The 24,703-nt window shown below is 44.7% G+C and overlaps 1 protein-coding gene across 1 annotated transcript in view; it reads right to left on the bottom strand.

Moving 5' to 3' along the window:
- The window catches only part of LOC126485046 (protein madd-4-like), a 697,683-nt gene that overhangs the window by 400,763 nt on the left and 272,217 nt on the right, over positions 1–24,703 (bottom strand). The window contains exons 3-4 of the mRNA XM_050108648.1: positions 18,047–18,286; positions 9,386–9,530 (exon numbers count right to left, since the gene is read on the bottom strand). Of these exons, the coding sequence (XP_049964605.1) occupies positions 9,386–9,530; positions 18,047–18,286 (385 nt within the window). The remainder of the gene's footprint in view (positions 1–9,385; positions 9,531–18,046; positions 18,287–24,703) is intronic.

Here is a 24,703-nt window from a genome sequence, read left to right as displayed (position 1 = left end):
ATGATTTAGATGTTACAATACCCTGACAGAGACAAAACATACACTGTGCACAAATAAGAACACTAAGTGATGAAGCAAATTTCGATACATAACCGTTTTAACAGTGAAAGATCTAGTTCTGTTGAGAGAGAAAATACTTCAGTTTTTGACATTGTTTGATGTACTAGACGGAGAAAACCAATAGGTAAGATAAACAGGCTCTGTTCATTGCCTTACAAACCTCTTTTGATGTGTTTGTATTAATACTATTTCTGATATTGCATTCTGCATGTATCTACTGTGTAACGTTTGGTACTGGGCTCAGCAAGCTGACCTTGTGACGACGTTCCGCCAAGTGTGAACACACCACAATGTGTCAGTGACGCCGCGTGGCGTTCCAATCCGTCGATGTCTTGTTTGACTTGCTCTTTATACTTCTATGTCACCCCCTTTCCACCCAAATCCCACCCAGTGGGAGATAGATGGTACTTACATCCACAGTGCTACTTTACAGTTAGTAAGTGGCATATATACCCCGTTTGGTTGGACCCAGTAGGTCCACAGCTCGTGGTCTAGTGGCTAGCGTTGCTGCCTCTGGACCACGGGGTCCCGGGTTCGAGTCCTGGCCGGGTTGGGGGATTTTCTCTGCCCGGGGACTTGATGTTTGTGGTGTCCTCATCATTTCATCATCATCATTATTCGTGACAATGGAAAGCTTTGACTGTGTAAAAATTGGAATTTTGTATGGGCGCTGATGACTGCGCAGCTGAGCGCCCCACAAACCAATCATCATCATCATCGACCCAGTGGTTTAGGCGTGTGGAACTTTACATACATGAGGAGTCGGATATTTCTGCCAAGTGTATTCTTTCAGAAGACAGACCAGATATCTGAAAGTGGAAATGTTTTAGATGTTACAGTGCAGCCATCCATCCATCCATTCCTCCATACATCCATACATACACATATACAGTAAAACAATGATTTTTATACACAGAGGTTTGGAACTTTAATAGTGGCAACTATTTATTTACAGCTCATACAAAATAGATACGTGTTTCAAAGATTTAATGGCCTTCAAAATAGTCACCAGCATTGTGTATAACCCGTTGCCAGCGATGTGGAAGTCTTAGGATATTCTTAGCAGTGGCAGTTGTGTTGACAGTTCGAGCGGCGCGGTCTATTGCCCGACGGATCTGTAGCAGCTCTGAAGTGAATACCGTGAAGTGCTTCCTTCAGTTTAGAAATCGAGTTGAACTCACGAGGGCTTAAGTCAGGGAAGTGCAGTAGGTAGTATAGCACTTAGCAGCCCCATTAGTCAAACAAACCAGTAACAGCTTGCACTGTATGTGCTTGAGCATTGTCCTGCAAAATGATGTTCAGGTCCTGCAGAATGTGTCATCACTTCTGTCTCCAAGCAGGTCGTAGGTTTGTTCCAAAAAGGAACAGCACAGAGACAGAAGTGATGACACTTTCTGCAGGACCTGACCATCACTTTGCAGGACAATGCTCAAGCACATACAGTACAAGCTGTTACTGATTTGTTTGACTGATGGGGCTGTTAAGTTCTATACCACCTACTGCGCTCTCCTGACTGAAGTCCTCGTGAGTTCAACTCGATTTCTAAACTGAAGGAAACACTTCACGGCATTCACTTTTTGAACTGCTAGAAATTTGTCGGGCAATAGACCGCGCCGCTCGAACTGTCAACACAACTGCTACAAGCATCCTACGACTTCCACATATTTGGAAACGGGTTGTACACAATTCTGGTGACTACTCTGAAGGTCAGTAAAACTTTGAAGCACGTATCTATTTTGTACGAGCTGTAAATAAATAGTTGCCACTGTTAAAGTTACAAACCTCGTATATAGAAATAAGAAAAAAATAGAAAATATATGTACACTGCCTCACGAGGAAGCAACACACCGAGAAGACATGGTCAGGTGTCAATATAACTTTGTATACGTACACACTATCACTGGGTAGGTGAATACCTAGAGCTGGAATTCTGTGTGACAGCTAGAGCGCCACTGTTTGGGTATATAAGGGGAGTGAAAAGCGTCAGATGATGAGTGATCATGGTGAAAGACACTTAGGTGCCTCATACTCATGTGTGACGGCGTTATCAGCACCTGACGGAGTTTGAAAGGGGCGTCATTGAGAGCCACTATTTGGACAGCTGGTCGAATCGTGCAATAACCAGAGTTGTGGGGCATTCGGATACGACAGTGACGCTATGTTGAACTGCAGGGGAATGTGAGGGCGGGCATACTTTCCGTCAATGTTCCAGTCGACCATGTTTGACCACTACAAGGGAGGATCCTTGTACTGTGCAGCAAGCACATCGTAGCCCCTTCCCATCTGCGCCTAAAATCCGAGAAATATAGTGGACCTTGACACATCGTCTGTCATCCTGCGCCATTGATCGAAGGGTAGCAGCAGCCGGATTATGGAATTAATGCCCACTGCGCAGACTCTAATACCACGACACAAACGGCGGCATTGCGTTCAGCGAAGAATCGTGGTTCTGCACTACCCCAGGCGACCAGCGTTAGCATTGCTCAGACATTCTTCCAATGTTACAGACAGGCATAGCGGTGTTTCTGCGGGAATCGCGGTGCGTGGAGCCATCGGGTAAGACTTCAGGTCACGAGTGGTAGTGATTGAGGGGTATCTTGTAACAACAACGACTCTGTACTGTTGTACATATAAGTAATTCTTTTCATCTGATTTTACGGTAAACTTGTGTAATTGATGTTCTGATTTCATTTCTTTTTGTTTCATGCCATTATGTTAAGAAAACTGTAAATAAGTTTCAATGTGGATATTAATGTTTATGTCAAATGTCAAGTAATATTGTAGTAGAATTGAAATGTAACAAATGTTGAAACTGTTGTAAGATGTTTAAAATTGTAACTGTGCGTCTGGTCCATACGTAGGCAATGTGTTAGGATATGTAGAATGAAAAATCTCGGGTGAATACCCGGTCTGTCAGGGAGCGGTAAAAGGTGGATGGCAGACCAGCGCGAGAAACTGCGCGCGGGCACTACACGGCACAACGGGCTCAGCAGCAGTAGTTGGAGTTTGGCATTGGTCTGAGCAACACCTTCTGGAGCGAGGAGGCTCTTCTGGAAGACATAGCTTCACTGAGCCTCGGGTATGCCATTCCAATGTCCACACAGCATGGCAAAATTCCATAGGCACTAAATGGAAAAGTATTGCGACGCTATGAAGAATTAAAGTGCCGATACATCAAGAGCCATAGCTGTGGTTGTATGTGTGCTCTGTGCCTCGCCATCTCGCCGCCCGCCAACCACCGCATCGATACTAGCAGGTTGAAACTTTTAGTACTGTATTCGTATGGATCAGAGAGTGAACTGTGTCTGTTTGGTGCAATAATAACCTAAATTTTACCAGAACTTTTCCATCATTTAATTATCCTCACAACTAACCTAGACGGGGTGCTTTCCAAACGTTGTGCAGTCCGAGTGTCCCGAAATGAAAATTAAAAATTGTGTTAATAATAATTATTTGCAGAACTAGCTTTATTAGAATGGTGTTTAAAGAAATGTTTTGTTAATGAACCATAAAGGAATAGCGAAGGTCTAACGAAGTCGAAAGATAACTTTAGCGTTGATATAGTAATGAAGTTTATTATTTCGAGACAGATTTAAAGGCATTTAAATGAGCAGTAAATAAGATGAAAAGAGTAATAACTTATATACTGGAAATCTTGAATGAATAATAAATTCAGTAATCATTTTTTTAAATACAGCGATCATAACAGTTTCGGGGTCCCCCTTCATTCATTCAGGGTCCCCCTTCATTTATTTGAATTCTGAAGTGTTCTAAATTGGTTTGAGCAGCAAGAGCTAAAGTCAATATAAAAGTCAAAATTTATCAATGTTTTATCTTTATCAACATTGACATTTTGTGTGTGGCATGAAAGTACAATTTCTAGGGTAACCTATGCCCGATTTTAATCAGATTAATAGACAGTATAAAGTTTTGTAGTAAACATTATAGTGTAATGTTATGTATTCATGATTTTCCATACCAGTACAGAACGTGAAACTATCAGTTCAATAGATTATCTGGTTCTAAAATTCTACTATATTATGCAGTATTACAACTTGTTGTTTTGCATGAATATATACCAACTTGTACAGGGAAGAAACTCAGTTAATGCCTAATTAGGCTGGCGACCGTATTATTGTCACATTGGTAACATCTTCTGGTTTGCTTTTGATCCATCCTGACGTGTGATTGTATTTCGGACTTACTTGACGGATAGTTGTTATTACAGAGTGGATGTAAGTCTGATTTGCCACCATTCAGGTACACGCGGTCGATATCTATGCGAAAATCCTTTCTCATTAGGTGAATCCCGCTCACTTACCATAGCACAGGCTTTAACGAGTACTGTGCAGGCATTACAATCTGACGGTACAGTGATGCGCCACGGACATCCTGTGTCCAAATCTGTTACCTCCCACGCTACAGTGTCGAGGTGTCATCTTTCAACAGAACAAAGCTCGTCCATACGTGGCACGTGTTCCTATAGACTGTCAGTGTGATGCTGAGGCTCTCCTGTGGCCAGCAAGATCCCCACATCAGAGCGCGTGTTGGACTAGCTCGTACGTCAGCTCTGTCCCACTGTCAGTATCCAGGGTATCAAGGATGAGCTACAACAGTTGTGGGCCATCTTGCCTCAGCTGAGAATACAACAGCTTTTTCACCCCTTTCCAACCGAATCAGTGCATGCGTCCAAGGCATAGCACGTGCAACGTCATACCAGTAAGTGGGTTCATCGTGTCAAGTTCCTTGTAAATTTGACTCGATTTTGTAGTCGCTGAAATGACATCACATACCCTCTCAACCAGTATATTCTCAATTCGTTTCCTCCTAAGCTTCTGGGTGGTTTCTTGTCAGACAGTGTCGATACAGCAGAGAAATATGACATTGTTGGCTCCGCTCATGATGGAAGTAAAATATTGCACACACGTGCCAGTGGGGAAGTGAGGTGCGGAAGACGTGTGGGACTACTTTGAGAGGGAACAGTTTGTTCCATCTCATTACAATTAGTTTCTTTGTTGCATTATATGGAATATAGTTTCAATATTTTTTTTAGTTTAAATAGTGCGATATCTCGAGTGAAGAAGTGGACTAGCTATTTATTTAATTCAGTTCATAATTGCATAAATGCACTTCCTTTCCCTAATCCCACTACGTTGCCTGGGGTTGATTAAGTTCGGGGTTTGTATTAAGAGTTCGTCTGCTGGTAGTGCCAAGGCAGAGATGTGGTCACCCTGTACGTCGGTTAGTGCCAACCTAAGCCTGGAGTAAAGACAGAGATGATGCACCTGTTTGCCAGGGGGGTAGTCCGGGGTTGGTAACAGGTCCCCCTCCCCAACATGTAAGGGAACGGCCGTCGAGAGCCGCCATGATAGTCACTCTTGGGGTAGCGGCTGAAGTGAGCGGACGGAATCGAGGGCGATCTCCGTCTTTGCCGCCAATTTCACCGTGGGATGAGGTATTATGTTTTACACTGTTACTAATCCGCTCTTTTTCAGGGTTGAAATAGTTAGCGTGTCGTTACGGCCATTCAATCATTTTTTGAGAAATTTTGCCTTTACAATTAAAGTTTTCAGTTAGAGTTTCTTTTTCAGAGGCGAACATGGGGGCTCGCGTTATCCATTTATAGTGCTGCAATCACTTGGTGCCATCAGCACACGAGAGCAGCAATAGCTCTAAAAAAAGAATGGTATAGTTTCACTTTTAGAAGCAGCGTTTTTTGCAATGTTAAAGTAACCTGGGGACTCGCCCTGCCTAGTTAACACGTGGTCGTAACGGCTGATGAGTAATTTGGGTGACGATTACGTGTGAAACCTGGTAGGACATGCGTGTGTGACATACTTAAGGTTCTAAGCGTGTGACCTAAAATTTTTCTAGGCCATCTCGTGATTTTTGTTCAAGGTTCGTTTTTAACCCCCATTTGCAAGCAGCACGTCCTAACTACTTTGATAATGAATAGGTTGAGCGTGTGAATGATTGTATAGTATAGAAAGCAAGAACGAACAGAGGGGTGAGTACAAAGAAATTAGCTGTTGGTGCCGGTCACCCAAGTGGTGCCGAATTACACTACCAGCGAGCTACCAGTTCGTTCTTGGAAATTAGTTAAGGTGAGGATGCTTATGTGTGCTGTTAATTGATTATTTGCGTGTGCCGTATGTCACAGGAGGTTTTATTTTTTAAGAATTTGCTTTCTTTTGTGAGTATGGGAGATGTTTGTGTCTGCTTTGTTCCCCCGTTTTTCCACCAAAGAGAATTTTTGTTATTCGGTCCTAGCAGTAATCTTGGGTGCGAATTTCGATCACTGTCCCAGCAGACGGACCACAAGGGGAGCAACGTAGTCCCATCCTCTTTCCCAGTGCTTAAGTATCTTGTGACCAACATAGATACGAAGCCCACGGCTACCACAGTAGTACAAGTTTATATGCCAACTAGCTCTGCAGATGATGAAGAAATTGATGAAATTTATGATGAGATAAAAGAAATTATTCAGGTAGTGAAGGGAGACGAAAATTTAATAGTCATGGGTGAATGGAATGCAACAGTAGGAAAAGGAAGAGAAGGAAACGTAGTAAGAGAATATGGATTTGGGCTAAGAAATGAAAGAGGAAGCCGCCTGGTAGAATTTTGCACAGAGCATAACTTAATCATAGCTAACACTTGGTTCAACAATGAAGGAAGGTTGTATACATGGAAGAACCCTGGAGATACTAGAAGGTATCAGATAAGTTATATAATGGTAAGACAGAGATTTAGGAACCAGGTTTTAAATTGTAAGACATTTCCAGGGGCAGATGTGAACTCTGACCACAATCTATCGGTTAAGAACTGTAGATTAAAACTGAAGAAACTGCAAAAAGGTGAGAATATAAGGAGATGGGACCTGGATGAACTGAAAGAACCAGAGGTTGTATAGAGTTTCAGGGAGAGCATAAGGGAACAATTGCCAGGAATTGGGGAAAGAAATACAGTAGAAGAAGAATGGGTTGCTTTGAGTGGTGAAACAGTGAAGGCAGCAGAGGATCAAGTAGGTAAAAAGACGAGGGCTAGTAGAAATCCTTGGGTAACAGAAGAAATATTGAATTTAATTGATGAAAGGAGAAAACATAAAAATGCAATAAATGAAACAGGCAAAAAGGAATACAAACATCTCAAAAATGAAATCGACAAGAAGTGCAAAATGGCTAAGCAAGGATGGCTAGAGGTCAAAATTAAGGATGTAGAGGCTTATCTCACGAGGGGTAAGATAGATACTGCCTACAGGAAAGTTAAAGAGACCTTTGGAGAAAAGAGAACCACTTGGATGAATATCAAGAGCTGAGAAGGAAACCCAGTTCTAAGCAAAGAAGGGAAAGCAGAAAGGTGGAAGGAGTATATAGAGGGTCTATACAGGGGCGATGTTCTTGAGGACAATATTATGGAAATAGAAGAGGATGTAGATGAAGATGAAGTGGGAGATATGATACTGCATCAAGAGTTTGACAGAGCACTGAAAGACCTAAGTCGAAGCAAGGCCCCGGGAGTAGACAACATTCCATTAGAACTACTGACAGCCTTGGGAAAGCCAGCCCTGACAAAACTCTACCATCTGGTGAGCAAGATGTATGAGACAGACGAAACACCATCAGACTTCAAGAAGAATATAATAATTCCAATCCCAAAGAAAGCAGGTGTTGTCAGATGTGAAAATTACCGAACTATCAGTTTAATAAGTCACAGCTGCAAAATACTAACGCAAATTCTTTACAGACGAATGGAAAAACTAGTAGAAGCCGACCTCGGGGAAGATCAGTTTGGATTCCGTAGAAATGTTGGAACAAGTGAGGCAATACTGCCCCTACGACTTATCTTAGAAGAAAGGTTAAGGAAAGGCAAACCTACGTTTCTAGCATTTGTAGACTTAGAGAAAGCTTATGACAATGTTGACTGGAATACCCTCTTTCAAATTCTGAAGGTGGCAGGGGTAAAATACAGGGAGCGAAAAGCTATTTACAATTTGTACAGAAACCAGATGGCAGTTATAAGAGTCGAGGGACATGAAAGGGAAACAGTGGTTGGGAAGGGAGTGAGTCAGGGTTGTAGACTTTCCCTGATGTCATTCAATCTGTATATTGAGCGAGTAGTGAAGGAAACAAAAGAAAAATTCGGAGTAGGTATTAAAATCCATGGAGAAGAAATAAAAAGTTTGAGGTATGCCGATGACATTGTAATTCTGTCAGAGACAGCAAAGGACTTGGAAGAGCAGTTGAACGGAATGGATAGTGTCTTGAAAGGAGGGTATAAGATGAACATCAACAAAAGCAAAACGAGGATAACGGAATGTAGTTGAATTAAGTCGGGTGATGCTGAGGGAATTAGATTAGGAAAAGAGACACTTAAAGTAGTAAAGGAGTTTTGCTATTTTGGGAGCAAAATAACTGATGATGGTCAAAGTAGAGAGGATATAAATTGTAGACTGACAATGGCAAGGAAAGCGTTTCTGAAGAAGAGAAATTTGTTAACATTGAGTATAGATTTAAGTGTCAGGAAGTCGTTTCCGAAAGTATTTGTATCGAGTGTAGCCATGTATGGAAGTGAAACGTGGACGATAGATAGTTTGGACAAGAAGAGAATAGAAGCTTTCGAAATGTGGTGATACAGAAGAATGCTGAAGATTAGATGGGTAGATCACATAACTAATAAGGAAGTGTTGAATAGGATTCTGGAGAAGAGATGTTTGTGGCACAACTTGACTAGAAGAAGGGATCTGTTGGTAGGACATGTTCTGAGGCATCAAGGGGTCACCAATTTAGTGCTGGAGTGCAGCGTGGAGGGTAAAAACCGTAGAGGGAGACCAAGAGATGAATACACTAAGCAGATTGAGAAGTATGTTGGTTGCAGTAGGTACTGGGAGATGAAGAAGCTTGCACAGGATAGAGTATCATGGAGAGCTGCATCAAAGCAGTCTCAGTACTGAAGATCACAACAACAACAACAACAACAAACCCCAGTCCTGTGTAGAGAGCAATGTTACCAACAAGGTGGTGTCCTTATAGATCATGATAGAGAGTGGCCTTTACTGACTTGCCCACTTGGTTGTTTGTACCCTCTCCCGCGTTATCCGTTGCGCAATATTAACATAATAATCATCAAATCATTTATCTAAACTTCGGTCCGGCCCCTTAAATCAATCCTTCCGAGCAATGTATCAAACGGGCAAGTACGTGTCGATGATGCGACTTGGCCACACACACACGTCCGGCACGCTCTAGCATAGACAGAAGGAAACAGAGGAAGAGAGATACAAAAAGGTGACGATGCATACTTAGAGAGAAGGAACGTTTCCACTTACCGCCGCCGCAGGGTGCCGAGCAGAGCGAGGCCGAGGCGTGCTCCCAGTGGAAGAGAGGCTTAGCGCACGAGGAGCCGTCCCCTCCGCAGACGCCGCACGCGTCGACGCGCTTCGACGAGCCGATGCGCAGGTCGCAGCCGACGCGCTGCGCAACAACAGACGTACGGACATAACGGCGGCTATGCATAGGAGGCTGTCAGAAATGGAGTTACAAATACAGGCTTCTGGAACAGTTTGACGATATTTAGCACTTGAGTCCGCAAGTTATACGGTCCTAGAGATCCACGAAGAACCACTCTGTTACGCCCTCAGTCTTCTATAGTTCCAACCTAACTACTGCTTCTCAATATATTTATTCATTAATGAAATTTGTCATTAAAAATATATCACTTTTTCAAACCAACAGCTCAATTCGTGGAATCAATACTAGAAATAAGAACAATCTTCACAAGGATTTGAAGTCACTTAGTCTTGTACAAAAAGGTGTGCCTTATTCAGGAACACACATTTTCAATATCTTGTCAGCAGCCATAAAAAGCTTAACAACCAATGAAATTCAGTTTAAGAGAAGCCTAAAGGATTTATTGGTGGCCAACTCCTTCTACTCCATTGATGAATTTCTCAGTAAAACCAACTGATTTATATATATATATATATATATATATATATATATATATATATATATATATATATATACAATCTAACTTCTGCACCATTTCAGTGCTGTAATGTGTTCATTGTAAATAAGTATTATAGTAGTTGTATTACACATTTATTACCTTATAAATAAATTTAAAAAATTTTTATTTTAATTCAGTGCATTAGTATTTGTAAAATGACTCTTTCACATAGTGTTCATTAAAAAATGACGATCATTCCACTTGGGACCTGTGGAATGGTACATTAGCTTCTTTGTTTTAGTTGTAAATATTTGTCATGTATTGTTGTTTTTCTAACATGTTCCACATCCTGGAGGACCTCCTCACTACGGATCAATTGGAATGAAAGTAAATCTAATCTAATCAAATCGAAAATTGAGAGGAGGGTCATAGATAATAATGAAGAGATAGAGCAGGTATTGTGATTGTCTGCCCGGTTGGAGGAGCAGGCTAGGACGTTACATGTTGGTTGTTGTACGGTCTTCCAGGTTTCCTATCATTTTCCCAAAGACTGTTACGGACGGTAATTACTGAGACGTTGGACAAACATGATTCGTTGGGCGAATTCCGTAAATCATTGTTTCTGAGCTTGTCGCATAGGTTAAGGAAGGAGATGCCCAAACAGGCCACGATAGGGTTAATGGCGATAGCAAAGAGGATTACACTCAGGACGGAACCCTGAGGCACACCGTTTTCCTGGATAAAGGTGCCCGTCAAGGCAGAACCCAATGCACCGTGAAAACTCAGTCTTGTGGAAATGTCTGAAGGAAACAGGGCAGGCAGCCACGCAAGCCCAATGTGTAAAGAGTACAGAGGATTCCAGTTCTCCAGCAGATGTCATAGGCCTTGTTCAAATCGAAAAACATGGCCTCGGTCTGGGGTATCCGCAGAAAACCATTCGTGACATGGGTGGACAAAGTAACGAGATGGTCAACTGCAGAACGCTGAGCTCGAAATCCCAACTGTGCATTTGTCAGTAAATTTCGAGACTCGAGCCACCATACTAGTCGGGCGTGAATATTACGTTCCATAGCCTTGCAAACGCAACTGGTAAGAGAGATGAGGCGGTAGCTAGAAGGAAGGTTTTTGTCCTTACTGGGCTTAGATATGGGTATGATGGTGGCTTCACACCAGCGTCCGGGAAATGTGCCCTCTGCCCAGTGTGGTTGTATGTGTTAAGCAGAAAGTGCTTGCCCACAAGAAAAAGGTGCTGCAACATCTGAATATGGATGGACTCCGGCCCTGAGGCGGACGATTGAGATGATCTGAGAGCATGATCTAGCTCCCTCATAGTAAAGGCGGCATTGTAGCGCACGATTCGGAGAAGAGAAGGGTATCACCCGAGCGTCCTCCGCTCGTTTCTGACGGAGGAAGTCAGAGTGGTAGTGGAGGAGCTCGAAACTTTCGCAAAATCGTGGCCCAAGGTGTTGGATATAGCATTGGGGTCCACGCTAACATCGTCTGCTACTGTGAGGCCGGAAATGGGGGAATGGATATTGGTCCAAGAGAGCTGTCGGAGGTTGACCCACACGACAGAGGAAGGGGTGGAACTGTTAAAAGAACTAGTGCATGAAATACAGCTAGCTCGTTTGCTAAGAACGCGACGACACTTTGCACGCATCTGTTTAGAATGAATGCAGCTTGCCATCGTAGGATGACGGTTAAAAACGCGGAGAGCACGTCTTCGTTCGTGAATTGCGTCGCAGCATGCCTCAGTCCACCAAGGGACTAGAATACGATGTGGTATGCGAGGAATGGAACGTTCTGCAGCAGTATGGATAACATTGGTGTGACAGTCCACCTGGTCATCACAGCTGGGGAAATCTTGTTCTTCGGTTCTTCGAAGGTCGCCAGAGGAATAAAGCTGCCAGTCAGCCTTAGAAAGCTGTCGTTTGGGCGTGCACGCAGATGGGGTAGGAGTTAGCAAACGGAGAGCACATGGGAAATGTTCGCTCGAGTAGGTGTCAGAAAGAACGGACCACTCAAGATGATGGGCAACCTGGGAAATGCAAAAGGATAGGTCCAAATATGAATAGGTGTACGAAGAGTCAGAAAGAAAAGTAGGTGCTCCATCGTTAAGACAGAAGAGGTTAAGTTGGTTAAGAAGGTCAGCCAAGAGGGGACCTCTCTGACAGGCCCAGGGAGAACCCCAAAGTGGATGATGTGCATTACAGTCACAGAGTAGCAAAAATGGGGGAGTTAGCTGCCCAATAGGGTGATGGAAGTCTGCCTTAGTGACATATAATGACGGAGGTACATAAATGGTACAGAGGGAAAAAGTCATGTGGGGAAGGAAAAGGCGAATGGCAACAGCTTGAACACAGGTAGTCAGGGAGATGGTTTCACTATGAATGTCGTCCTGTATGTGAAGCATGATGCCCCCATGAGATGGAACGCCGACCGCAGGGGGAAGGTCAAAAAGAATCGGTAAGTAATGTGAAAGCTCAAAGCGGTCATGAGGGTGCAATTTAGCTTCCTGAAGGCAGAATACAAGGGGATGCTGCAATGCTGAAAGCAGCTGTAAATCCTCTTTGTGGGATCAAAGGCTGTGAACGTTCCATTGGAGGACTGTCATCAGGAGGAAGAGATGTAGCGGTGTCGACTCGGCGGCCGCCGCGTGGAAGCTAGTATAGAGTCGCTTCTACAGGGCATAGAAGCAGGAGAATCCTGCTCCTTGGGGTGCACAGAAGCATCGGATTGCTTGTGTGGTTGGTCCATGGAGTCCAGTGCTGAAAAACGGTTGTTGGTGCCCACCGGCGAGACAGAGGCTGGCCAGGCTAAGGTGCCATGTGGCGAGACTGTCGAACAGGATTTTCAAGTTGGCGAAGGAGAAGACCGTTTGCGTTTGGTGGAGTTCTTCGAGCCTTTCTGGTTAGAGGAAGACTTGGGTGTTGTTTGGATGGAGGGTCAGAGGAAGTCTTCATGGGAGTACTCCTTCTGTCCTTTCCTGCCTACTGGCTATGTAGCTGGTGGCTGCAACCCTAGAGGCGAGAGCTTGGCGGTTTGTTGCACAGTGGGATGGGAGGGGGGGGGGTGGAGATGCTACCTTGACACTGGGCGATTTGACAACCTCGGAGCTGAATCTGAGGTCGCATGTCTGCATGGCCATGTCCTTCATGCAGTGAGGAGTAACAATAACAGAGCTATAGGTGCCTCATGGTAGAACACAGGGCTTGCAACTAGCCAGCAACTTGCGAGCGACTGGGTAAGGCACTTTTTCCTTTAACCAGATCTCTTGCTGCTCATCAAGATACAAGAGACAATTCCGAAAGGAGGCGGCCATGGCCGCCATTGCAGTTGATACAGCGTGCAAAAGGAGGCGGACAGTCGCTCTTGTGTGCACCCCTACCACAGGTTACACATTTGGGCTGAGTGTTGACAAGACGATCTAGTGTGGTTGAAACGATGACACTGGTAGTAGCTCATTGGGTTTGGAATGTACGGCCGGACTGTGATAATTTCATAGCCTGCTTTGATCTTGGACGGCAGCACCATTCTATCAAAGGTGAGGAGAAGAGTGCAGGTGGGTGCTAAGGAGGAATTTACCTTTTTTTTTCACAGTGGACGGCAATGACACCTTGGTCAGAGAGGTAAGACTGGATTTCGGCCTCGGTTAGATCGTCGAGCAGCCTGGTGTAAATTACACCACGGGAAGGATTCAAAGTTTTATGGGCCTCTTCACGAACAGGGTAACTGTGGAGAATGGAGGCAGCAAGCAGTTGTTGTGCTTGAGAATCAAAAGCAGTCTCCAAAAGCAAAGTGCCATTCTGTAAACGAGAGCAGGATTTCATAGGTCCAGCAATTGCATCAATACCTTTCTGAATAATAAACGGGTTTACTACGGCGAAGGACTGACTGTCTTCAGTATGTGATACCACGAGGAACCGCGGTGCAGCGGGAAGGGTCTTCGAATAATTAGCCTCATTACGCTTGGAAGATTGGGAAGATGATTGACTCATTGCTAGAAAATCCCCCATGATTACCAGCACCTCAGATGGTGTGCTCCTTCCAACTGGTTGCTCCCTTGACAAGGGGGCGCACCCACCTTAGGTGATTGCTCATACCTCAGGTCACGCTTCCTGAACATCTGACAGAAGGACCAATCGGCCGGCAATTTGGGAAGGTTGCAGCTCTGGCAGTCATCCTCCCTGGGCTGGCCTGTACCAGGGGTACACGCGAATCCTACATGTCGACCCAGAGCTGGGAATTACGCACTACCCAGTCACCTGTTATGTGTCAGACGCGTGGGCCGGCCTTCATGAGTGCACAGGGAGGAAGAAGAAGAAGAAGAAGAAGAAGAAGAAGAAGAAGAGAAACCTCAAACGTCGAAGCAGAGGAACGAGAGGAGAAGGGAAACGAACAAAGGAAAAAGGAGAGAGAAACAACTGTGAGATTGATTTTAAGTCAGCGACAGACAATACAGAACATTCCCGATAACACCCTACACATGTTCCCCAAGGGAGGGGAAAAAGAACAGCAAGACGATAGACATGAAGCACGGAAGGGAAAAAACGCTGCATTGGCTGGGGCCCCGTGATAGCCAAGCACGAACGTGCCAAATAGTGGCGTTCCCCCTGGGGCGGGATTGATACAGTGAAGCACTGGTTCCACCACCAGGTCAAGAACTGGTACCGAAATGGCATACACGCCCTTGCTTCACGCAGGAGGAAGGCCCTGGAACGGGACTGAGATTACGTGGAAAAATAATCGAGGTAAAACACCATTCTTTCGTGTGTGTAATTCTCATTATGTTCAATAAAAAACTGTTGAAGAAAAAATGTCTGTGCATTACTTTCTGGGGAACCCTCGTATTTCGAACAGCAAGAATAGTGATGTGTAGGATGAGGAGAACACTCACGCTGTAGTAGAGTCACACCATCAAGTACGTTTTGCTGTGAAAATCTAGGCCGACATTGTAGGCGACAATCTCACTGGGCCATATCTTCTACCTGGCCGTCTGAGTGGCCTGTGCTTGAAATTCGTGCAAAAAGTTCTATCTGAGTTGTTGGAGAACGTACCCTTGGCCATTCGTGAGAGGATGTGGACACAATATGACGGTGCACCACCTCACAGCAGTGTGGATGTCCGCAACCATCTCAGTGCTGTATTTCCTGGTCGGTGAACTGGAAGGGGAGATCCTATTCCATGGCCTGCGAGGTCACCTGACCTTAATCCCCACGATTATTTCCTATGGGGATGTCAACAGTCACTTGTGTATGAGACCCCAATGGGTATGGAGATGGAATTAGCTGCCAGAATTGTAGCCGCCTTTGATGTGATTCGAAACACACCAGGGATATTTGTGAGGGTACATCAGAATCTTGTTCGCCGATGTCATATTTGAATAGAGGTTGACGGCCGCCAGTTACAGCACATTTTTTAAGATACAGTACAAATGATACGTTAATTTTTTCAAGGATGGTATTTGCATTAACTGTAACTAATGAAAATAAAAAGATACAGAGTGATATGGCGCGCGCCGCGATCCTGTGATCTTGTTTAGAGCGCGCGCTATAATCGATTATAGTTCTCTGTTCTGGATCGGGTGGGGTACCGGTGCTGATTTGCTATTACGTCGCTGGCGTGTGTTTGCGGTGGCGGGCGGAAAGCGAGAGGGTAGTCGGTTTCCGGGTATTGCACGGAACGTGAAGTTCGCTCTGCCTGACTTGCTGGTGACTAGCGCTAAGGTTGTTGTGCCTCGCAATATGAGCAGAGTGGTCTGGGGCGGAGGCGACTTGCCGCTGTGCGGGCCAGGCGGTGGTGATTAATTGGAGTCGGCGTACTTGTTCTGCCTGCCTGTCTGATGTGGAGGTCCGGTGGGGTCCTGTGATACTCTGGCCCGGAGACAACTAGTTGCTGAATTTTGGGGTCGTCTGCCAGGTTAGGGTGTGGGCTCGGTTGGCTCTTCAGATTTTCCGCTGGAAGCTCCAGCGGCAGTTTCTGAACTTCATTCTGATGTGGGACGGCGTTGTTGGAAGTTTTTGCTGTGTGTGTGTGTGTGTGTGTGTGTGTGTGTGTGTGTGTGTGTGTGTGTGTGTGTGTGTGGCTCGTTATGTGGCACGTTACGACATTTGTTGGTACTAATGTATTTACTCAACTGGGGTATCTTTTGGTTATCCCGCTGAGTGGGTCGTTGCCCACACGGTCTGCTGAGCGTTACCATAGGTGGTGCCTGTTTGTTCCTTTTCGAAGGAATTCACGTAGGTGGTTCCTATTACCTGCCCAGAGTTGCGTTCATGTATGGTATTTTTGGCATTTGATGTGTTAGGTAAAGTCTGCCTAAGAAAGGTGGTTTTGGACTGTATACGCATAGTGAATTACTGCTGCCTGGTATATGTGGTCTTCTGGGACCTGAACAACACGATCTCTTCAATTTGGTTTGTGTAACATCATTTAGTGGTGTGTTCTGTATTTTTATCTCACTGTGGTATTATTAACTTGGTGGAATAGTCCCGTTTGGTGTCGTTAAGGCACTTCTAAGACTGTGGTTTGACTATTCATGTGCGCTTGGCTTTTATTGTTTTGTTTTAAGAAGCGAGAATTAAATTACAATGAAATGAACACCCTTAGCTGCTTACAAGTTTTGACATACGTCAACGGGGACAGATGAAAATGTGTGCCCCGACCGGGACTCGAACCCGGGATCTCCTGCTTACAAGGCAGACGTTCCGTCCATCTGAGCCACCGAGGACACAGAAGATAGCGCGACTGCAGCGATTTATCTCTGGCACACCTCCCGCGAAACCCACATTCTCAACGTACTGTCCCGCACTACATTCGTAGTGCCCCCGCCCATTATACTCATTACTCGCGGCGCGTTGCCGATTCCCTTAAGAGTTCGGGCACTGTTTGTGCATTCGCACAGAAGAAGAAGATGGTCAAGTGGCCGGTGAGCCTGAACTATATATTTAGTAAGATGGTATCTGTTCCTTCGGACAAGATTTGTGTGTGTTGGCTTCCGGCACTTGTTAAGAGCGCCCGAGTTAAGGGAGCCGTGGTTATAATGTGCTGTAGGGATGTTATATTGTTATTTGATTTTGAATTTTATCTTGTGTTGATATTATCTGTCGTATGTTACAGAATATAACCAAGGTGAGTAAATGATGGGCAGTTGTGGGAGGCATGTCGGGGAGTTCTCAGCGGTTTATTTCGGGGACCGTTTCTAGTGGGAAGGCTCCGAAGTGTTGAGAGCTCGCTTGTCTGTGATTGCGTTGGGAGTTGCCCTTGCCCTTCGGTTGTATAAAATTATTATTTTGTTATTATATTCGTTGGTTGTGTGTTGCGCTTCTTTGATTTCAAGGTGCCAAGTGCCATTATCTTCATCAAGGTTTTTGTAAATGATCTTAAGTTGTATTGCTAAGTTAACTTATTACTGGATTTTGTCCCGTGGGTAAACTCTAAAAGCAAAAGGTTCAAATGGCTCTGAGCAGTATGGGACTTGACTTCTGAGGTCATCAGTCCCCTAGAACTTAGAACTACTTAAACCTAACTAACCTAATGACACCACACACACCCATGCCCGAGGCAGGATTCGAACCTACGACCGGAACGGTCGCTCGGCTCCAGACTGTAGCGCCTAGAACCGCTCGGTCACTCCGGCCGGCCTCTAAAAGCATTATTGTAAAAGGTTCTTTGATTTTATGGTGGCAGGCTGCCGTTACTGTTTTTAAAAGCTCATTCTTTTTTACCACCTGTTAAGTTCTGTAAATTATATGAAATTGTAGTTATTTAAAAGAGTTTAGTATTGGAAATTTATATAAATTGTGTACAGAGTCTGCTGTTTGGATATTATTGGGTGGAATTCCTCGGATAGTTGTCCTATGAGACCACAAATTGCACAGAGTAATGTGATTTTATTCCTGCTATCTTTTTAAGCTGGCTTCTCCGACCCAAGGTGCCCTACCTCAAATTGTTCAGCAGAGCACCCTGTTAAATTTTTGCCCGTTCTTACGGAAACGACAAGGTAGGGGCCAGTGTAGAGTGGGAGAGGCTACGGACGTACCTGGCACTGGCCACTGATGCACATGTCGAGCGAGCCGGAGCGGCAGCGCGTGCCGTCCTGCACGCGGGCGGCCAGCGTGGCGACCACGTGCGAGCCGTCGGGCCGCGTCGCGCGGCACGTGAGCGCGCACGGCGCCGCCTCCTGCTGGTGCGGCAACCAGCGCAGCTCGGCGCCCCTCCACGGCTCCTTGTCGAACGAGGCGCACTGCTGCGCGCGGAAGTCGCCCGGCTCGGGGCACGCCTGCGGACAGCAACCCGCAACGCGCACTGCTACACCTCGCTTCTGCACTTCAGCACTCGTAACACCTTTGATCTCTGGTACTTGACGTAACCTGACGAATATTACACTACTGACCATTAAATTTGATACACCAACAAGAAATGCAGATGATAAACGGGATTCATTGGACAAATATATTATACTGGAACTGACATGTGATTACATTTTCACGCAATTTGGGTGCATAGATCCTGAGAAATCAGAACCCAGAAAAACCATCTCTGGCCGTAATAACGGCCTCGATACGCCTGGGCATTGAGTGAAACAGAACTTGGATGCCGTGTACAGGTACAGCTGCCCCTGCTGCTTCAATACGATACCACAGTTTCAAGAGTAGTGACGGGCGTATTGTGAACAGACGTTTTCAATTGGCGAGAGATCTGGAGAATGTGCTGGCCAGGGCAGCAGTCGAACATTTTCTGTGTCCAGAAAGGCCCGTACAGGACCTGAAACATGCGGTCGTGCATTATCCTGCTGAAATGTAGGGTTTCGCAGGGATCGAATGAAGGGTAGAGCCACGGGTCGTAACGCATCTGAAATGTAACGTCCACTGTTCAGAGTGTCGTCAATGCGAACAAGAGGTGACCGAGACGTGTAACCAATGGCACCCCATACCATCGCGCCAGGTGATACGCCAGTATGGCGACGACGAATACACGCTTCCAATGTGCATTCATCGCAATGTCTCCAAACACGGATGCGACCATCATGATGCTGTAAACAGAACCTGCATTCATCCGAAAAAATGACGTTTTGCCATTCGTGCACTCAGGTTCGTCGTTGAGTACACCACCGCAGGCGCTCCTGCCTGTGATGCAGCGTCAAGGGTAACTGCAGCCATGGTCTCCGAGCTGATAGTCCATGCTGCTGCAAACGTCGTCGAACCGTTCGTGCAGATGGTTGTTGCCTTGCAAACGTCCCCATCTGTTGACTCAAGGATCGAAACGTGGCTGCACGATCCGTTACAGCCATGCGGATGCTTGTCGTCTCGACTGCTAGTGATACGAGGCCGTTGGGATCCAGTACGGCGTGCCGTATTACCCTCCTGAACCCACAGATTCCATATTCTCCTAGGAGTCATTTGATCTCGACCAATGCGAGCAGCAATGTCGCGATATGATAAACCGCAATCGCGTTAGGTTACAATCCGACCTTTATCAAAGTCGGAAACGTGATGGTACGCATTTCTCCTCTTTACACGAGGCATCACTACAACGTTTCACTAGGCAACGCTGTTTGCGTATGAGAAATCGGTTGGAAACTTTCCTCTGTCAGCACGTTGTAGGTGTCGCCACCGGTGTCACCCTTGTGTGAATGCTCTGAAAAGCTAGTCATTTGCATATCACAGCATCTTCTTCCTGTCAGTTAAATTTCGCGTCTGTAACACGTCATCTTCGTTGTGTAGCTATTTTAATGGCCAGTAGTGTATTACCAAAATTTCAAGTTTGTGATCGTGATCTTCGAACATAAGTTGCTGTAATGAGTAGTTAATACTGTGTGAGCTAAGACGGAGGTATTGATAGTGAAGCACCATTCTACTGATATGTACGTGTACATCACAAATTTCCAGCTTTGTAAGTGACTTTACAACTGTAAGTTTTCAGAACATTTTTTTCTGTACTTCCCTGCGTGTCCTACACCGTGTTTGCTGCGTTGTTACGAGGCGTGTTTTCTTAAGAAAGTACCGTTTTGAAATTAAATAAAGAGGTGCTAAGATATCCCAATAACTTTGTTTTTAAACGGAAGCTTGTTCTTTAATCTACGCACTGACGTCATTACAGTCTGATTCTTCCTTGTTTACATTGTGTACTGAGTGTTTAAGATGCCTCCGATAATCGTGAGTCCCGCCGACTGTGAAGCACGGGCTGTTAAAAGATTTCTTCGTGCTAAAAGCCTAAAAGCGATCGATATCCACCGTGAGATCTGTGCAGTTTACGGAGAAAACATTATGAGTGATGGAATGGTAAGAAAGTGGGTGAGAGCATTTAAAGATGGCCACACAAATGTGCATGATGAACAATGGAGTGGGCGTACTTCGGTCGTTAATGAAAGTTTGGTGCAGGAAGTGGACAATAAGTTGAGAGGAAACAGACGCTTTACGATTTCCTCCTTGCGGGATGACTTTCGTAAGGTTTCTCGTAGTGTTTTGTATGGCATTGTCATCGAGCACTTCAATCACATAAAATTGTGCGCACGTTGGGTACCGAAAATTTTGACGGATGTGCACAAAACCAAACGTTTAGACAGTTCATTGACTTTCCTTGAGCGGTACCACAAAGACGGTGATGATTTCTTAGGCCAAAATGTTACGGGCGATGAATCACGGGTGGTCTACTTCTCACCAGAATCGAAGCAACAGTCCATGGAAGTTGAGCAAGGGCATCGTTTTGCTGCAAGACAATGACCGTACGCATGTGGCGAATCAGATCAAAGATTTCATCACATCTTCTCGATGGTAAACTCTAGATCATCCTCCGTACAGCTCCGATCTTGCACCCAGTGACTACCATCTGTTCCTGCACTTGAAGAAACACATGGGCGATCAGCGTCTTCAAGACGATGACGAAGTCAAAACAGTGGTGATGCAGTGGTTAACAAGAAAATGGCTCTGAGCACTATGCAACTTAACTGCTGAGGTCATCAGTCGCCTAGAACTTAGAACTAATTAAACCTAAATAACCTAAGGACATCACACACATCCATGCCCGAGGCAGGATTCGAACCTGCGACCGGAGCGGTCACGCGGTTCCAAACAGCGGTTAACAAATCAGGCGGCAGACTTCTGTGAGGAGGGCATTCAAAAACTGCTACAACTTTACGACAAGTGCCTCAATATTGGCGGAAATTATGTAGAAATGTAGATTAAGGTACAGGCTTTAATGTAAAAATAAAATTACTGAGATATCTTAGCACGTCACCGAGCGAGGTGGCGCAGTGGTTAGCATACTGGACTCTCATTCGGGAGGACGACGGTTCAATCTCGTCTCCAGCCATCCTGATTTAGGTTTCTCGTGATTTCCCTAAATCGTTTCAGGCAAATGCCGGGATGGTTCCTTTGAAAGGGCACGGCCGATTTCCTTCCCTATCCTTTCCTAACCCGAGCTTGAGCTCCGTCTCTAATTACCTCGTTGTCGACGGGACGTTAAACACTAACCTCCTCCTCTTAGCACGTCTTTTTTAAATTTAGAAACGGTACTTACTTAAAAAACACGCCTCATATAACGTCTCTAGTGATGACTGTTTTATGAAAAGGTAGAGGAATAAAGTTGTGTTGCTACAGTTGGTGGTTTGCAATGCATTATTTCAAATAAAAAGTGCCAGACACCTGCTATGGAACACTAATTGGGGTGTGAGAACCCTTCGACTTCATGACTGCTTAGCTGCCGACGCTTTCAGTGAGGTGTCTGGGCATCTGTGGAGGAACGGAAACGCTTTCTTTCTCAAGAGCCGAGACCAGAGAAGATAGGACGCTGGGATGTAGAGCAAAGTTGACGTTGTAGCTCCATGCCAACGACGTCCATCAGCATCAGGTATGAACCGTCCGCAGCTCAGACCATTTCAGGAATGTTTATGTCCACAAACCATTGCCTCGCTGATGCTGCTTTATGACTGGTGTGTTGTCGTACTGATACAGTCATCGTCTCCGGACTGTTTTTCCACTTTACAGTATACATAATGCTTTAAAACGTGGTCATATCCTTCTGTATTTACTGTTTTCTTAAGTGCAGTATGGTCTCCACAGCCTAACTACCACAGACCTCCCTAAATCGAAACACCACCTCGTATTTACTTCACTGTTACTATTACACATGATGTCAGTTAACGTTCTCCAGCCATTCGCCAAACCCAGACCTTTCCATCAGACTCACACAGGATGAAGCGTGATTCGTCACTCCAAATTACTCGTTTCCAGCTACCAGTGTGCAACGGCGTCTCTCTTTGCACCATCTCAAACGTCGCTTAGCGTTGAGCACAGAAAGGTGTGGCTCACGAGGAGATGATTGACTGTTTTAACTCCCTACTTAGAGTCCTTGTGCTAGCTGAACTCCTGATTGCACTTTGGAACATACGAGTGATTCATTCGCCTCCTGCGATTTTCTCGGAATTTCCAGAGCAGTGCACTTTACTACTTCTACATTATGCTGTTTTAAGGCCTACTGAAGGTGTGCAATGTTTGAAGTAAATCCATGATCGCAACGTCGTGGCCTCTTCTTGTGAGAAGATATTCCACAAGCACGCAATTTGACTGCGAGCCGCTTTTGAGGTACATTGTCAATAGCATTTTGGAAATGGAAAGTAGTCGAATTGCTATGAAAACTAGATTTGGAAATGATTTTAGCCGGCCGGAGTGGCCGAGCGGTTAAAGGCGCTACAGTCTGGAACGGCACGACCGATACGGTCGCAGGTTCGAATCCTGCCTCGGTCATGGGTGTGTGTGATGTCCTTAGGTTAGTTAGGTTTAAGTAGTTCTAAGTTCTAGGGGACTTATGACCACAGCAGTTGAGTCCCATAGTGCTCAGAGCCATTTTTGAAATGATTTTTGTGTAAACTGTTTATCGTCCGTTTCTCACTTTCATCATACTTTCAGAAAAGAGTTATTAGCACTTAAATCTGCATTCTAATCAAAAAATTTCTCTTGTTCAGGAATGCTTTTCTTGCCATTACCATTTCTCTACTTTGATTCGAATGCAGATTTAAGTGCTAATTACTCTTTTCTGAAAGTATTTTTCTGGATAGTAGTCATTTATGGAAGTGAAAAATAGAAGATAAACAGTTTATACAAAAAGAGAACAGAGGGTTTTGAAATGTGGTGCCACAGAAGAATGTTAAAGACTGGGCTGGTAGATGGTGTAACTTACGCGGAGGTGCTGAATAATACTAGGGAGACAAGGAGTTTGTGCCAAAACTTGGCTGAAAGGAGACAGCTGTTGATGGAGCACATTCTGAGACATCAAGAGGTAAAACTCATAGAGAGTGTACAAGAGATGAATACAATAAGCAGATTCAGAAGTATGTAGGTTGAAGTAGTTATTCGGAGATGAAGGTCTTGCACGGGACAGAGTAGCACGGGGAGCTGCTTGAAACCAATCTTCGAACTGACGACGACGACGACGACGACGACGACGACGACGACGACGACAACAACAACAACAACAACAACAACTACTACTACTACTACTACTACTACTATTGCTCCTCCTCTTGGGTACTGAAGCAACCTATGTCACTTAATAAACACAAATCTTCTGGTTAAGATGGTAAAACAGTTAGGCGTTGGAGTAAGCAGATAAAACAGCACCATTTTTAGCAGTCGTATATAGTCGCTCATTTGGCGGCAGATCCGCACCTGAAGACTGGAAAGTTGCACGTCACACCAATATGCAAGAAAGGAAATAAAAGTGATTCCACGATTTATACAGCCCTATTATACACATCAACTTGTAGCAGGCTTTTGGAACGCTGTGAAATACCTCGAAGACAACTGTATGTGTACACATAACCAACATGGATTCAGAAAATGTCATTCTAATGAAAGACAACTGGTTCTGTGTTCACAGGAACAAATGAGTGCTATCGACAGAGGAGCTCAAGTTGATCCCATATTTCTAGATTTCCAGAAAGCTTTCGAATTCGTTTCTCACAAGCGACTGCTTGTCAAATCGCCTCCCTTTAGAGTATCCTCTCAGTTGTGCAGCTGGTTTCATTATTTCCTGTCACAGAGGTCGTCAGCAGACCAACTGTACATAGGAAATTTCTTCATTTTAGTTCAAAGTTTTCGACTCAGGCTATTCTGGGCCAGGGCTCCTCATCTCAGATTGATGCATTTAATTCTTAATTTGTGTGGTTATTATGTCCGTAGCAGCTTTACTATTGTTAAAGAAATTTAAATTCTGTCTTTCTAACAACTATTATATGCAAAATTTCTACCACCATACGCGTTTCGTTTTATTGATATAAAACATTTTCATTGGTCTGAAATAAAGCAAATTTGAAGACCTTGAAGAGAAGCAGAATTATGGCAAACGAAATACGGTAACTCAGGGCTTTATTCATATTAAGCAGAGAAATGGCAGCTGTACTTCTAATTTCAGATTCTCGCTAATGGTAAAATTTTGTCAGGGTGTGTTTCCGTCAGTAGAGTAACGTGTGCGGTGTTCGTGCCAGGAAAATGCTTGCCAAGGATGTTTTGTACAAGTCCGAGAATGATGTGGATAGCTACGACTAAGGTAAAGATTCATGAATGTATTCCAGAATACAAATGTGCTTCAAACTTGTTGATAGTCACTTAAAAGTGAATAATTATTTAAACAAAAAATGTTAACTTGTATCTCTTACCATACTTTAAGTGAATTTACGTGACAGTGTGATGGCAGAAAT

The sequence above is a fragment of the Schistocerca serialis genome, chromosome 6, assembly GCF_023864345.2.
Source record: "Schistocerca serialis cubense isolate TAMUIC-IGC-003099 chromosome 6, iqSchSeri2.2, whole genome shotgun sequence".
Lineage (NCBI taxonomy): Eukaryota > Metazoa > Arthropoda > Insecta > Orthoptera > Acrididae > Schistocerca > Schistocerca serialis.
The sequence above is the reverse complement of the archived record's forward strand: the minus strand, read 5'-3'. Positions and strand labels throughout refer to the sequence as shown.